The sequence below is a fragment of the Hemicordylus capensis genome, chromosome 4, assembly GCF_027244095.1.
Source record: "Hemicordylus capensis ecotype Gifberg chromosome 4, rHemCap1.1.pri, whole genome shotgun sequence".
Lineage (NCBI taxonomy): Eukaryota > Metazoa > Chordata > Lepidosauria > Squamata > Cordylidae > Hemicordylus > Hemicordylus capensis.
The window spans coordinates 190,945,723-190,961,748 of record NC_069660.1 but is presented as its reverse complement, the minus strand read 5'-3'; the positions used below and the strand labels follow the sequence as shown (position 1 = coordinate 190,961,748).

General features: G+C 43.9%; 1 protein-coding gene across 8 annotated transcripts in view; it reads left to right on the top strand.

Moving 5' to 3' along the window:
• Positions 1–16,026, top strand: part of CDH18 (cadherin 18) — an 896,981-nt gene that overhangs the window by 841,890 nt on the left and 39,065 nt on the right. For all 8 annotated transcript variants that reach the window (XM_053243963.1, XM_053243962.1, XM_053243957.1 and 5 more), the window contains one exon: positions 11,324–11,460. In XM_053243963.1, the coding sequence (XP_053099938.1) occupies positions 11,324–11,460 (137 nt within the window). The remainder of the gene's footprint in view (positions 1–11,323; positions 11,461–16,026) is intronic.

The following is a 16,026-nucleotide window of genomic DNA, read 5'->3' as shown; positions in this document are numbered from 1 at the left end:
GGTTGTGAGGATAGATTCCATGAATAATAAGCCATTGAGTCAATGGGACTCAGGGATCGCGGGGGTTAGGTTCCTGGAGATGTGGGGAATGGGCAAAAACAATGAAAAGAGGCCCTATAAAATGAGAAATAAGTGCCTTACCATGCTCTGTGAGTCTCCAGGTGTCCAGCAATGCCTCACAAATGCCCCCCAAACATCCCAAATGTGGGGGAAATCATGTGGTTTTTTTTTCTGGGTGTTTTTTTTAACACAAATGAACCACAAAATGGCTCCTCTTCCTAAAATGGCATACAAAAATGACCTCCGAGGTAATTTCCAGTTGTCCCAAACCTGCGAATACACAGAATTAACCCCCTTTGACTCCTTCTTTTCCACATAAGCCAAGATCAGGTGTCAGTTATTTCTTCTGAGAGACCATATTATGCCTGTTTTGAAACAGTTGCACTGGCTGCCGATATGTTTCCGGGCAAAATACAAAGTGCTGGTTATTACCTTTAAAGCCCTGAACAGCTTAGGTTCAGGTTACCTTAGAGAGCGCCTTCTTCTGCATGATCCTCACCCCATTTTAAGGTCATCTAAGGAGGTCCGTCTCCAGCTACCACCGGTATGTCTGGTGGTGACTCAGAGGCGGGCCTTCTCTGGGCTGTGGAACGCACTCCCTGCAGAAATCCGTAATCTGAATTCATTATTGGCCTTCAGGAGACCTATATGTTTGGCCTGGCCTTCCAGGATTTTTAAATTGTTGTAAATGGTTTTAACATTGTAACCTAGTTTTTCGGGGTTTTATACTGTTTTGAATGTTTTAACTGTTATTGTTTGATGGTGCTTTACAACCTCTGTTTTTAACTGCTAATTGATTTTAATTGTTTTGTTTTTATGTAAACTGCCCTGAGCCATTTTCTAATGGTGGTATAGAAATCGAACAAATAAATAAATTACCGGACTGCAGATATGTGAAACTGCAGATGTTGGAACCGTGGATAACAAGGTTTTCCTTTATTATCATCTAGCTTCTATTTGACCAGTTTGGTAATTGAATATATGAAGCTGTCTTAGACCACATCCTGTCTAGCCTTGTTTTCTCAATTTCCAGAATTGTTTTTCCAGAATTCCATAATTATTGTCTGAGATCCCTTTAACTGGAAATGCAAGTTGAGTAAACAAGGCTAGATAGACTGATGGTGTGACTCAGTATAAGGCAGTTCCATATATTCAAGACTGAAGAGTGATGAAAATGATAACTGGTAGCTCATTTGATACAACATTGTATCCATCCTAATGGCACTCAGTAGCTATGAAATGTAAATTCCATTAGCTTTGTGTCATATTGGTGTCTCAAGCTGTGTTCTCTATCTGATTACATTGCTGGCTATAAGCCATTTGGCTTCTTAAGAGAGATCTATTGAAGGATGACTGTAATTCAACAAACAATTAATGAACATTTCTTGTAATCCACTTTGTGTGTCTTGGTTGTTTTATTAGGACATTCCTGCAGCAGATATTCCTGAGATGTATATCTGTCTATTGCACCACTGAATGTTGTGTTTGATTGGCTCCTTGTGAATAGGGTTTAGAGTGACAATTGTGCCTACCTGCTCATGATATTGAGGAGCAATCGTTTGAGACTTTGGAAGTGACATTAGAGTGGCCAGGAGGGCTTTTGTTTCTACCAGCTTCACTTGGTATCGAACCAGCAACCATGTTTTCATAATTTCAAGGCTAGGCTACTGGTCTGTGTTTTATATGAGGTTATCCTTGATGACAGTTTGGAAGTTTCACCTAGCCCCCCTTTTTTAAAAAAAAAGCAGGTTGGGTAGCAGGTTGGGTCATTGGGAGGATGCACTGACTCCCTATCACCTTCTGAACTCAATTCAAGCTGCTGCTGATGCCAGCATATCCAGGCTCAGCCTAGCTAAACAACTACCTCCACCCTCATGACATGGCAAACTTTAAGCAGGGATATGTAGAAACTCTCTGAAAATGTCCGCTCTTCTTTATGGAAGCTTACTTTACTTCACCTGAAAATTATCCTGGGGATTCCCATCCTATGAAATGGGACAATAGCTCAAGGATGGGGCCGTAGCTCAGTGGCAGAGCATCTGCATGCAGAAGGTCCCAGGTTCAATCCCTGGCATTTCCAGGTAGGCCCCTGGGGGGAGTCTTCTGCCAGAAACACTGGAGAGCCACTGTCAGTCAGAGTAGACAATGCTGAGCAAGATGGGCCAATGGCCTGACAGAGTATAAGGTAGCCTCCTATGTTCCCCTTAGTGGGAAATCTGAAATTCACGTCAAATTTCACTGTTTCAAATGTTTGGTGCCAACCCTACCTAAACCTTTTAACATCTCTGCACCAAATCAGAACCACAGGAGTACCCAGTGAGGCATTTTCTGTAGCTATCCCTCAGCTCTGCAATTCCCTTTCCCTGGAGACTCACTGAAGCCCCATTTCTTCCCAAGAAAATGTGGGAGGTACACCTTCACATTGATATAAAAAAGGATCATAACTTACATAATGAGGTTATCTACATGAGCGGTGTGGAGAGCCTAACCTGGCTCAGTGGGGAAAGCGGGCTTAGCTCTCCCACACGATTACCAGCTCCGTCACGGAGCCAGTAGAGGCAGCAGGGATCGGGAGCCGAAGTCCCCAGATGTGGGGCAAGTGTGCGGGGCATCCTGGGGAGACCCCTGAGGCTGGGAGCCTTGTCGGAGCCTCCCAGTCGGGAGTCTCCTCGGGAGTTGCTGTGGTGTGAAGCCATGCTGCACCGTCTCACAATCAGACAAATGGGGTTAGTGGAGTGCTCACTCCACCAACCTCATCTAAGCGGAAGGGTGTTTTTGAAAGTTTGCTTCCGGGCGCTGCACGGCTCCCATTGCAGCACACGACTGCGCGGAACTGGGCTGGCCTGCTTTAGCCCGGTTCCACACGGTTGTGAGAATAGCCTCATTGACTAACTCAGGTCCATAAGAATGTTTCATGTGTGCAAATAGGAGGGGTGACTTTTGCCAATCCTCCCTTACTTTGGATGTCCCGATGCTCCCCAAAAATGTCACACTGAACGTTGGCAGACTTTCAGGAACTTGCTTTTGAGGGCATCAGAGGGAAGTGGGAATTGGAAATAATTCCTTACCCCTTGTGCATGTGAAATGTGCTCACAAGTGTGAAACTTTAATCAGTATGTGAGCTATTATGAATATCATATTGAGGTCATTCACACAACCAGACCTACCCGGGTGGAACAGAGCTACCTCAGTAGGACTGGTTGTGTGCAGTGCTAGAATCGCTCCTGATCCTGTTGCTCTACCCCAGGTACCCCTGGTTTGAAACTCAGGCTAAAAGTGAGGTAGGAGGACGTGCACACGCCTCTTACCTCACACCTGAGTTGTGTGGGCTCTCGGACTGTCAGCAGTTCCTTTTGGGCTGCCAGCAGCCTTGCTTACCATAGAGCTGGAGGAAAGGAGCATCCTGGTAGCTGGAAGATATCCCATTGTGGGATATCTGGTGGCTGGACTCCCCCCACCCCGGCTCTCATTTGTCGCCCCACCACTTTTGTGGGTGCGTGAGCAGCAGAGCCCTATTTGGGCCCGGGATCGTGTGGAGGAAGGTAGTTCTTGTAGATCTTGTGGGGATCTTGTAGATCATGTGCCTTCCCCCCAGCCCATTGTCCGTGTGAATGACCTCTACATCTTCTCCTTGTGCTACAGTTGGCATCTTCCAAAAGCCGCTGCTTAGTGGAGACTGATATTTTCTTGGGAATTTTATTGTGTCTGGGATAGGATAGGACTGAAAATTAAACTAAATGGCTTTGTATTCATGTCATTCTTTTTTGTGGTAACACCCTTCATTAGCCATTTCTGTGACGAGCAAACAATAGAGAGCCTTAAGTGATCTTAAATATTTTGCAGACAGCATTAGAAATTACACTGTGTTGTACACACTTAACTGGAGCTAAAAGTTGGTAAACACAGGGAATAGTTCAGTACGAGATACTACAAGCCACATCTTTCTGTTCCATTTTATACAATGCATTCGCTTTATTTCCAGGCAATTTCTTGTGGAATGCACGTACCACTAGATTAAGTAAACCTTGTACAATTTAAAAAGGCTTTCGGTGCACTTCCAAGTGTTCATTTTATGAGAGGTTATTGGAGCATGTCAGAGAGCCTTATTGTAGCTTGCAGCCTTGTCTAATTGTTGTACAGTGTTATCTAGTAAAAAGTGATATATTGTTGAATTTAAGATAGCTGCTCCTGTTGGTGGTGTTGAAAAGCTAATTTTCTCTCCTGGTTTGTTTTATCCGGAAGCTGTGATGAACTCAAAGCCCACTTTACCTTGGTTTAGATCAAGCTAATAAAACAACCATAGTCAACTAATACATTCTGTGCATGCTAGTTCTCAACTATCTGTAATGTTTTGGAGATGGGGATTATAGCTAAATGCATCTGCTTTGCATGCAGAAGGCCCCAGGTTCAATCCATGGCATCTCCTGGTTAGACTGGGAAGGATCCTTGTCTGCCACTCTAGAGGCCCACTTCTAGGGCATTCACACGGTCATAATCAGGATAGGAGAAGCTGCTTACCCTAATTTGGGAGCTGTCTGCGCTCCCATTTGCCAGTCATTTGTCAGTTACAACCAAGATTGGGGGGCGCCATCTGTGCTTGTGTGCTAAGCAGCAGCTGGATTGTAGGACTTTTCCTCCAACCTCATTCAGCAGCTGGATACAGCTTCTGGGTAGGAGGGAGCCCTCTGAGCCAGCTGCTGCTTTTCCCCTGAGCATGGACCTTGGTTTTAAATGACAGAGAGCCGGGTCTCATGATCCGTGAGACCCGGTTTCTTTGGGTGAGCGGGGAGGGAGCCCTGGACAGCCGTATCGGCCACCCACACAATTGCCGGCTCCGAGACGGAGCCAGCGGGGTCTGGGGAGCTCAGGGGCCGCGCGGCCCCCGCAAGCCCCAGTATGCCCTGCGCGAGTGCGCAGGGCATACTGGGGAGACCCCCAAGCCGGGAGATGGCTTTTTGCCTCCTGGCTGGGGGTCTACTCATGAGTAGGTGCAACGCGAAGGCATGCCGCAGCTACTCACGATTGTAAAAAGCAGGTTTGCAGAGCGCTCGCTCCGCAGACCTGCTTTTTACCAGGGGTTCCAGAGCGGGTTAGCCGCTCCACAACCACCGGGCTCGGCTGCGAGCCCGGTGATTCTGCCGATCAGCAAAAATCGGGCTAGCCTCTGCTAGTCCGATTTTTGCTGATCGTCAGAATAGCCCCAGAGTGTACACCACTCCTGAATTAGAGTAGGAGGCTTTATCTACCCTAATTATGATTGTGTGAACTGTCCTATTGTGAAGACAATAGTGAGCTAGATGGACTGGTGCCCTGATGCTGTATAAGGCAGCTGCCTATGTTCCATGCTTCATGCTATGGCCAACAGATGCTCAGGTGGAGCTGTTAAGATGAAAGGGCAAAACTATACAGTTAGAAGCAGACTTGAATATTATTTGTTGGGATCCCCACGGACAGGGAGCAGATTTAGTCTTTCCACACAGTAATGACGGACATAATGACTAATGAAGTATGGGCACTCCTAACAGCAGCATCCATGCAGTGCTAACCTCTGCAATGGTGTCACACTTCCTAGAGCATGGGCAGTCTTGCACAAGAGCGCAAATGCTTTTTGGAGCTCACCCACAATCCAGAACTGCTCTGTTAGAGCAGAAACACATCACTGAGGGTCAAGCAATGTGTTTCTGCTCTAACAGGGCAGCTCTAGGGTGGGGGTGAGTTCTGAAAAGCATTTGCAATCTTGCACAATAGCACCCCCACTTTGGTAAGCATGGAGACCAGTGCAGGGGCTGGCACTGTGTGGTTGCTGAGGTTAGGATCTGGATGTCAACCAATGTCTCTGAGTGCACCCCTCTGCTCTTAACACCAGATAGCCCAGCCCTAGCTTGATAGACAAAGAGGTGTGTGTGTGTGTGTGTGTGTGTGTGTGTGTGTGTGTGTGTGTGTGCGCGCACATGTGCATGTACAGTCACAATGTGGCTCTGTATCCAGAGCACACAGACACACCGCTTCCCAACAAGGATCTTAGGATAACAGCTCTTCTTCCCTGCCCCCCAACACACCACACGCTGATGAGCACCTTGCTAGCTGTTATCACCAGAGGCCAAATACATGGCACTTCCAATTTTTCAGCTGTGTAGAAAAGAGTTCTTTCTATATAGGGGCTACCCAAGATGGATGGAAAACAGGAGGCTTCTTGTAATTTTTGGAATGGAGAAAATAGGAAAATAATTATAGATCTAAGACATGCAATTCTCAATCTCTGTACTTGATGACTAGCTGCTAAAGTTGGGAACTGACTTTTTGGGAAAATATTGCCACTAAGCTGTTGTGAGGAGATCAGTTCTGTCTATGATTGTGGTATGTCTGTGATAGTTCATTCTCACATGAAAGGTAATGCTTAATTTTGCAGTCATCACAAGATGGACTTTTTTGTGTGAACTAGCCTTAACCGTGTCACTATATGGATTTACATTTCCTAGCTGGCTGCTGCCAGAAGTCTTAGAACAGATATCAGTGAGCTAAACATATCTGTGCCCATTAGAATTAAACAAACAACCCCCCCCCCCTAAATTTACTGAAGACAAAGGTTCTTGCAGATTTCTGGGCAATACCTAGGCCTGGGCTTAGGAGTGGCTTTACGGAAGATTCCACAGTTCAACAGAACCATCTTTCAACTATCTTTTGTGTTGTGTAACTTCACCTTTAAGGGGCCAATTCACCAGGCCCCTTCTCTTCTGTCTTGATCCTGCCTTCCTCCCATTTCACAATGTAATCATCTGTCTTCAACATCTCCACAGAAGATTCTGTTTCTGAGTGGCATGGAGCATAGTCAGCTTGGTGGCTGAGTTTAACTGAGGAGAGTTGGAATACTGAGTTTCTTTCCGGTGTGCTGCATGCTGCGAGCTTTTTAGGAGCTAGGCAGGCTTTTCAGTTGGTCTTTTGGATGTGGCACTGAGGAGAATGAGGATGCCACTGAGACTTGGAAGAAATTGGCTGCCTATATCTGTTAAGGAATATTGCCAAGCAAGCTCTGTGTTATTGAAATTGCTCCACTGTATTTAAGCTGCTGAAGAAGACTGAGAGGCTGTTCAGACACATGTGCAAAATCAGGCTAAGGGAGCCCAGCCCAGTTTTGCAAGTCCGTGTGAACGAACAGGATTTGCCTGTCCCAGCGGCTGCATGGCGGCAAACTTGCTTATTTAGCTACCCAGTAAAATGAGGTTAAGGGAGTGAGTGCAGAGGTACACTGCTGCCCCGCCAGACCAGTTTTCAATGGAGCGCTGGCAGGGGGAAAGTGGAGGGAGGGGTAAGTGAACCCTCCCCACCCTTAAAGTCAACCCCCACCCCCGGCTTTGAACTTCCCCTGCCAGGTTCCATGCACATCCCTGTGTATTAATATATTGATTTCTTGCTGTAAAGTCACTACGTGGGAACTTTTTATCCCCTCAGCTATGAAAACCATCCCTGTGTACTTCGCTGTGTAGGACTGTGCAGAAATAATTGAGTGTAGATAATAATTTGAACATAAGATAAACCACAATGTTACATGAAACCTTTGGAGTACTGGCAGAACTATCCTTCTGAAATATATAAACCAGATACATTCATTGCCTCCTTTAATTTTCAGTGAAGATTCATAAGCCATTTAGAAGGGTGGCAGAAGTCTGTGATTGCGTCAGTTGTTAACCCTAACCTTCAGTGAAGTCTTCTTTGAAAGATGTTGCTTGTCAAACACTTCCTCTGTGCTCCCTCATGCTGCTTGTTTCTTCTATCCACTTCAAGGCCTTCACTTTCAGTACTAGGCAGAATGCCAGCAACTGAAGTGAGCTAAGTAGAGCATCTCTTTGGAGACTATTGTGATACTCCCATGTATTGGTTGTCCTTGATCCCAGTGTCACTTTTGGGGGGATGCAGTGTATTTCTACATCATTTATGTTAAGAAGACATTTTGCATTATAGCACAAGAGACAACCTACCAAGTAGAAGGTAGCAGATAACGAAGTGCAGTCATCTTTATCCCACACCTTCTTGTATTTAGCAAAATAAGCCCAACATATGTTGCAGCTCCTGCTTAATTTAGGTTTGTGTGGCTGTTTAAAATGACAATCTGTAACAATATTTTCATGTATCATAAATCACAGCCAAGTCTTCCTTTGACTGAATGTGCTCTTAGAAGCTTCGGCTATAGAGCGGTATATAAATGTAAGTGCTATTGCTATTGCTATTGCTATAGAAAAGAAGAAACCAACCACACTTAATTGTTGTATCCCTTGGGGATATAGCTTGGCTTGTTCTTTCTTCTACAGCAGAACTCTGGTTGTCCAACCCAAGGGCACCATTTCAGGTCTCATTTTTGAAAAAGGCAATAAGATCTTGGAGGGGAGGCCAAGACTCAAAAGTTTGCCCTTGGATATATTCAAGACTGAATTGCAAAAAAGAGCATTTGCTTTGATTACCATTACTACATAATAACAGCAGATCTAGATGCTCCAGGGCAGAGCTGCTCAACTTCGGCCCTCCTACAGATGTTGGCCTACAACTCCCATAATCCCTGGCTATTGACCAGTGTGGCTGGGTATTATGATAGTTGTAGTCCAAAAACATCTGGGAGGCCTAAATTGAGCAGGCGTGCTCCAGGAGAATAATCACAGTTAGTCTGAATGAACCATGAGGTAGGACTGCCCCATGCCCTCCCTAAATGGTGCTCCTTATCCAAGCTGCTTTCTTACACCCAAATCTCAGTTCCCTAAATTCATATTGCTAGATATGTAATCCATATACACACACCACACACACATATATACTATGTCAGTGTAAACACACAGGCAAAGAATGCAACAGCTTATTCAACATTTGTTTGGTCACAGTGACTGACATCCTGTCGAATGAAGCACTTGTGGAAGCTGATGTGCCAAAGCTGTTGTGTTTGCTTACATTCCAGACTAGTGTTGGGCTTCCACAAGAGCCTTGTTCAGATGTTATAAAATCACCCCACTGTAGCCATAGGGAGAGGAAGTCCCACCACCTCCATATCAATCAGCAGAACCTCCACTACTCCCATTTACAGTGACGCCACTCACACTTACAACTTGTCTGAAGAGGGAAAAGCTGAAAACGTGATGGTAGGCGCTTCCATGATTGTGAGACTGGATCGATCCAGTCCCACAATCATGGAAGTGCCTATCATCGCATTTTGGGCTTTTCCCTCTTCAGACAAGCCCTGCTGCAAGTGTGAGTGGCAGGGCACACTTCTGATCGACACGGGACACTGGGGGGGAGGGGTGTTCCTCTTCCCTTGCCCCACTGTACATGGCTAAGGGGGGTGATTTTATTACATCTGAACGAAACTATTCATGCTTGTACTTGCTCAACAGCATGCAATTGTGGCAAGTCTTATTTGTTTTAAAAGGAACATTTGTGCAATTGCACAATTCCTAGGTTTTTAGTACAGCTACTTGATCTTCTTGTCTGTAATGACCGCTTTGCTCATTATGCATGTGTTTTGTAAGTCAGGATGTCAGCTGGTATCTCTTAGACTATTTGTAAGAATGTTCTTCTGTGTTCCACTAATGTTCGTTCGTTCGTTCTTTCTTTCTTTCTTTCTTTCTTTCTTTCTTTCTTTCTTTCTTTCTTTCTTTCTTTCTCTAATTATTTATTTGACTGATTGATTGATTGATTGATTGATTGATTGATTGATTGATTTCTATACCACCCTTCCAAAAATGGCTCAGGGCAGTTTACATTAAAACAACACTCAAACCAATTAACTATTAAAATCAAAACCTGTAAAAACAACATAAAACTATTATTAAAACAAGTAGTATCTATTGGTTTTCAAGGTAATGTTTTATTTTAGTTCCATTGGTATTTATTGAGTTGTTCTTTTTCTGTTTGTGTTTCTAGCTCAGGGTGTTCTTCATTCCTCAGGGCTCAGTCTTGGCGGCGGGGTGGGGAGGCGTTTGTCATCTTTGTCTTCTATTATATGTTCATTTAAGACTGATTATCATGCTCATATGGATGATTTGCAGCTCCATCTTATGGTTCAATATCTTTCTTGTGCTTCATTGTCTGCTCTTATGTTCTACCTTGTGGCTGATTTACCTTGACTTCCTCCTCCTTTCAAGTTAAACAGATAAAAGTGAGCTTATCATCTGTCCTCCTGATGCTCCAGCCATTTCTCCTTTTTCTCTGCCATATAGTTCTGCTACAATCTGCCCTTCTGCCCAGGTGGATAACCTTGAGGTTATATTTTATTCTTCACTCGCTTTTGATTCTGTTATTCATGCTACTGTACAATCTTCTCCATTGCAGCTTTGAAGCATCACTGGATGTCATGCTGTCTTTGCTATATTTATCTGGAATTGTTTTTACTGCTTTCAGCACAAGTTATGAAAACTGCTTTCAAAAAGTAATAACAATATTATTATTATTATTATTATTATTATTATTTTATTTTATTTTATTTTATTTTATTTTATTTTAAATCTACAGCAGCACCAGAAACCCAGTATAAAACAGGGGCCAACACAGTCACAGCCAGTGATCACTAGAGTGGGGAGGGAGTCCCATTATGCTTTTAAGAGTTGGTAGAACTGGCTGCCACCACTGCCCAGCATCCCGTGTGGCTGGCCCACCCTGCCAAGGACCCCGCTGCTCAGCTTGCTGATGCACATGCATGGAAGCCTTTTGAGGGGTCAAGATGGCAAGTTTTTCAGAAGTTTTTGCTGTGCTGATCCCTCAAATGGCTGCTGCACATGCATATCAACCAGCTGAGTAGTGGGGGTGAGCACGTGGCAGGCCAGCAGTGTGTGTGGCAGGCTGGCCATGTGGAATGCTGGGCAGCGGCAGGTTTTTAAGACTCTTAAACGCATAATCTGCTTTCCTCACTACCCCTGCTTCTCTAGTGAGCATTGGCCACCGCTGAGCCAACATGATGCACAGTGGCACAGCACCGCTGCAAACTGTATTGAGGCTGCTATAGACTCATAATGCAGCCCAGATGCTGCAGAGAAAGGTGTTGTGCAGGCAGCACTGCTGCAGATACTCCCATTCACCACAATAGTAGTACCTGCAACAGTAGTACCATTTGACAGCCATTCTATCTTTGTAGCGCTGGGGCGGCCTTCAGATCCGCAGCAGCCCCAGTGTGGCTTGCAGTGGACCTACAGCACTGTGCATCATGAGACAGCAAGGGAAAATTAGCTTACTGCTAAATGTTAAGTATTTAATTTTACAAACTCTGTTGGGTTTTTTTTATCCTTAGATATTTCATCGATCACAGTACAGAAGAAGATAGGTATTTCATCATTGACGCAAACAGTGGAACTATTAAGACTGCCAAAGTCTTTGATCGAGAAGAAACCCCTTGGTACAACATCACAGTCACTGCTTCTGAACTTGGTAGGTAGCCGGTTCACAAGGTTAAAGTCCATGCATACTCACATGCAAGAAAATGATTGTTTATTTTAAAAACAACACCCAATGTTGTTTTTCTGAAGTCTATACATTCTGCTCGGAACTACTCTCTTAATACTAACGTTTGCATACACAGAGCGTCTGGAGCATCTTTGGGCCTCTATGGACAGCTTTTGGCTTTGGTTGGATCCAAATGTTATGGCCACTGCATGCTTGCCAGCAAAAGCAGCAGGCCCATGTCTCTTCCTCCTCTTCTTGCCTGTGCTCAGAAATGCAGACCACGTGGCATACCTTCATCCGTTGAAGAGTTGCCCCACTTCCACAAGTGGCAATGTGGTAGGCTGGAGGGGCATCAGAAACTACTGGCTGACATGAGGAAAATTACTTGAAGTAGTCCCATTGAAATTCCAAGGACAAGTTATTCAGTGGCACTACTTGACGTAATTTTCCTCTTCAAGTGAGACGGTGAACATGCTGATGTTACATCCCATGGTTTGGTTTGGTTTTTTAATGAAGAGTGGATGTGACCTTGGGTTTCTAGTTTAAGTAGCAGCCACAGCATATAGTACAAAACTACTTGCAGTTGTCATTTTGAAAAGTAAGCCCCCCAAATAAGTCTGCATTGGAGGGTGTGGTGTGTATGTGTCTTCTGTATTTCCATTGGTATTTCACACACTAGTGTACCAGCTGGTTCTCAGTTTAACTTTAGAATTATTATTCTGGGGCTGGATTCCAACTGCTATAGTTGCCTATGCCATTTCCTCACATAAGGGAGAGAAATGGTTGGCCTGGGCCTGAGGAGGCTCCCTCATAAAAACCCTTTTCCTCCTGTCCTCCCAAGAAAAGGAGGAGAGCTGGTCTTGTGGTAGTGAACATGAATTGTCCCCTTTGCTGAGCAGAGTCTGCCTTAGTTTGCATTTGGATGGGTGACTACATGTCAGTGTTGTACATTATTTCCCTTAGGGGGTGCGGCCATACTCAGTGCTTTCATGCTGAAGATTCCAAGTTCATTCTCTGGTATCTCCAGGTAGGGCAGGAAGAGACTTCTAAATGAAATATTGGAGATATCGCTGCCAGCCAGTGTAGACGAAACTGAGCTAGATGGACTAATGGTCTGATTTGGTATAAGGCATCCTCCGGTGTCCCTGTATATTTCTTAAAACTGTAATGTGGGCAAGGCCTGCTGTGATCAGATGTTGGGACTTTGCCAGCCAGGAGACTTCTCCCTTCACCTTCAGCTATTATCTATCTATCTATCTATCTATCTATCTATCTATCTATCTATCTATTTATTCAATTTCTATATCGCCCTTCCAAAAATGGCTCAGGGCAGTTCACACAGAGAAATAACAAACAAATAAGATGGAACCCTGTCCCCAAAGGGCTCACAATCTAAAAAGCAACATAAGATAGACACCAGCAACAGTCACTGGAGGTTCTGTGCTGGGGGTGGATAGGGCCTTTGCTGGGGGTGGATAGGGCTATGCCTTTCACAGCACACCCACAGTTATTTTGCTGTTATACCCCTAAATAGTATGCAGTCATGAGTATAAGTGTAGGGCTTGCAGGTATGATTAAGTGCACAGCATTAAGTAAACTGGTGATGACATAATATAATGATGTCAAGAATGATAATGATATTATTGATACCATCAACAAAAGTCACTTCAAGCAGAAGAGTGCTTGGCTCCTCCCTGCCTTGGCCTACGGGACAGTTAAGATCCTAGCCTCAAGAGAAGGGAGCAGAGAGCATACCAGCAAGGCAACAGCAACACTTTCTGAAGTGAGTGTTCATGGCTAAGCTTGAACAAGGGCATCCTGTCTCACAGCTCACATCTCCGCCCTGATAATGTACCAGATTTTAGTTATGTATAGGGGTTGCCATTACTATGAGGAATACGGCATCTGATGCACCTTTACTAAACTAAAGATTAAGGCCTATATACTATTTTTGGAGGGCTCTGCTAATAACCTAAGAAATTAAATGTCAAAAGCTCCTTAAAATTTTTATAAGGCCACTTAACAGTCAGTATATACACGGGAAATAAATTGCCTGAGATCTACTATCTTCCCAGCAGTAATTAAGAGCCAGCTTAGCACCTGTCTCTTCCCCTGCCCTTAATTTCCTACACATATTAAATATCTCTGTCACTCAGTTGGCCATTCTGTAGAATTGACTTAGGAATGTGGTGACCATGGGGTGCAATATAGTTAACCTATACTGAGCAAATCAGGCAACATAATTAGTTCAAAGTGTCCTCTGACTCTGCTTGATGCACCAAAAAGTGGGCTTTACTTCTGGACTGGAAATGTTAGGTACATCCTCTGTCCATTGACAGTGCGGAAGAATCAGCTTTTATTTCGATCAATGACCAGAACAATGGAAGCCAGTTTAGCACAGTGGAATATTGTATTCAGGTGGGGAAAACTAAGGGAGAATTTTGCCATAATATTCTAAAAGTAATAGGGGTGGATTGGAAGCCCCCATTTCGATTAAAACAAATGGATCTGAACATTCCATTCCATTTCTACATCCATCAGTATGGTGATTACAAGAGAAACCCCTTTTCAGATGTTTTCTGTTTAGGTCCCATGCTGCCCAATCCTATTCATGTTTACTGAGAAGTAAATTCCACTGTATTAAATTGGGCTTATGCCCAGCTAGGTGTGCATAAGATTGCAAGCCTTATATTGCAATCCTAAGCATGTTGTTTCTGTAGTAAGCCCCACTGAATTCAGGGGAGTAAGCAATCTCCTTAGCACATGCTTCAGCTTCCTTTGATCACCGCAAAATGGTGCTAAGGAAGATGAATGAGGAAAGACCAAACAAAAAGCGGGTCCCCTCCGTATCCACTCTTCAGATTTCCATCTGCCATTAACTACAACTGGAAAATGGAGCCTGCTTTGCAGTTTTATTTATATGGGATACTTCTGGCAAAGAGTGCATTAATGCTATGCATAGGTATTTTATGAAGACAGCAAACTGATTTTTATAGTTATTTCTGCTCTTGGGATTGAGTTAATAGTTTGAACTAAGTAAATTTCTACAGTAAACTACAGTTTTATGGTTAACCATTAAGACTACAACCTCTGAGACCTGGATATGTGCTGCACAGTCTCTTCATATGATCTTTTTTCCCATTACGGCATGCTCTCAGCTGTAAATTAGCCCTAATCATAAACAGGTGTACAGCAAGTGTGAGCTTTAATTAAGATTTAAAATCCTCACTGGGGCTTACCCATGAAACTGCCTGCCTAGTGGTAGCTATTGAGGCTTGAGGCGGGGAGAGGGAGGAACCATCTAATGTAACAGTTTGGCAGAAATAAATCAGACTTAAATGTTAAATCATCAGACTTAAATGTTATTCTCCATACGTTATATATTGCCCTAATCACGAGTTGTACATTGCGAAGGGACTGCAAGAACACTAATGTTTTCTGTTGAAATAAAATGACTTGGAATGCCATAATGCTGTTCAAAAAGCCATTCTGTTCAGAATTTTAAACACAGATTGTGTGGGTACACACACACACACACACACACAATATGGCACAGGAGCCAGCCAAAATTAAATACGTTTCTATCTCTTGATTTCAGTGTAAGATTTTGGTACATGTGTCTTTTATTCACAGAAATAAAGTTCTTAACATTGGCTGGATTGTGCCCATGTGTTTTTGCATCAAATATTTCATGTATATCTTTACTCACTCATGCCTCCTCCTTTGCTTAAAAATTAGAGATGACAGATGAAAACAAGAAAACAAACCTGGTATTGGACAAAGAGCAAGTGCAGCCCTCAAAGCATTAGGCTCGTGTGTTTGTGTCACCTTTGAGTTCTCTGAAGAGGCACTGCCATATGTTTCACCATCTGCAGCTCTTTTATAGCTGCCACTTGAAAACCACAAGCAATCACAATGTGAGTTGACGAATGTGGTGAAGACAAACAAGTGGCTCAGCATGAGGCCATTTTTCTAAGGACATATAGCCAGTTTCTGAACATCAAGCCAGGTTTAAAGGCAAGAGATTTTATTTTGGTTGTTGGCACCAGAACAATTAAAGGATTGCCACAATTTTTGGGAGTGGTGACCAAAGTCACCTGTGTCTTCTTCAGTTTGAAGGCGGTATTGTAGAATTTCCTATCACACTTGGGCCTAAGAAAAAACTGGATGATGGTAGAAATTCATGATTACCCAAAGAATGTTTTGAACTGAAGTCACATGATATAGTTCTGCTGCTAAAGCCTGGACCAGAGATTCTAGGGAATCATTTGTAAGCTACTCTGAGCTTTTCAGAGGAAGAGCAAAGTTCAAGAGAAACAAATAATGGATATACTGAAGTCATTCATATGATGGGATGGTGTGTGGGTGGGAAGGCTGGTTGAACTCACCCCCCCCCCAAAAAAAAACAAGCACTTGACTTTGCTCGGAGTATGGTCTGCACTCCCAGATGATCTGCACTGAGTGGTGCAGCATAGAACCCCCAGACCCACTCTAGGGTGCCCTGACACCCCCCAAAGGTAATGAATGGGGCATTCTCAAATCTCCATTATT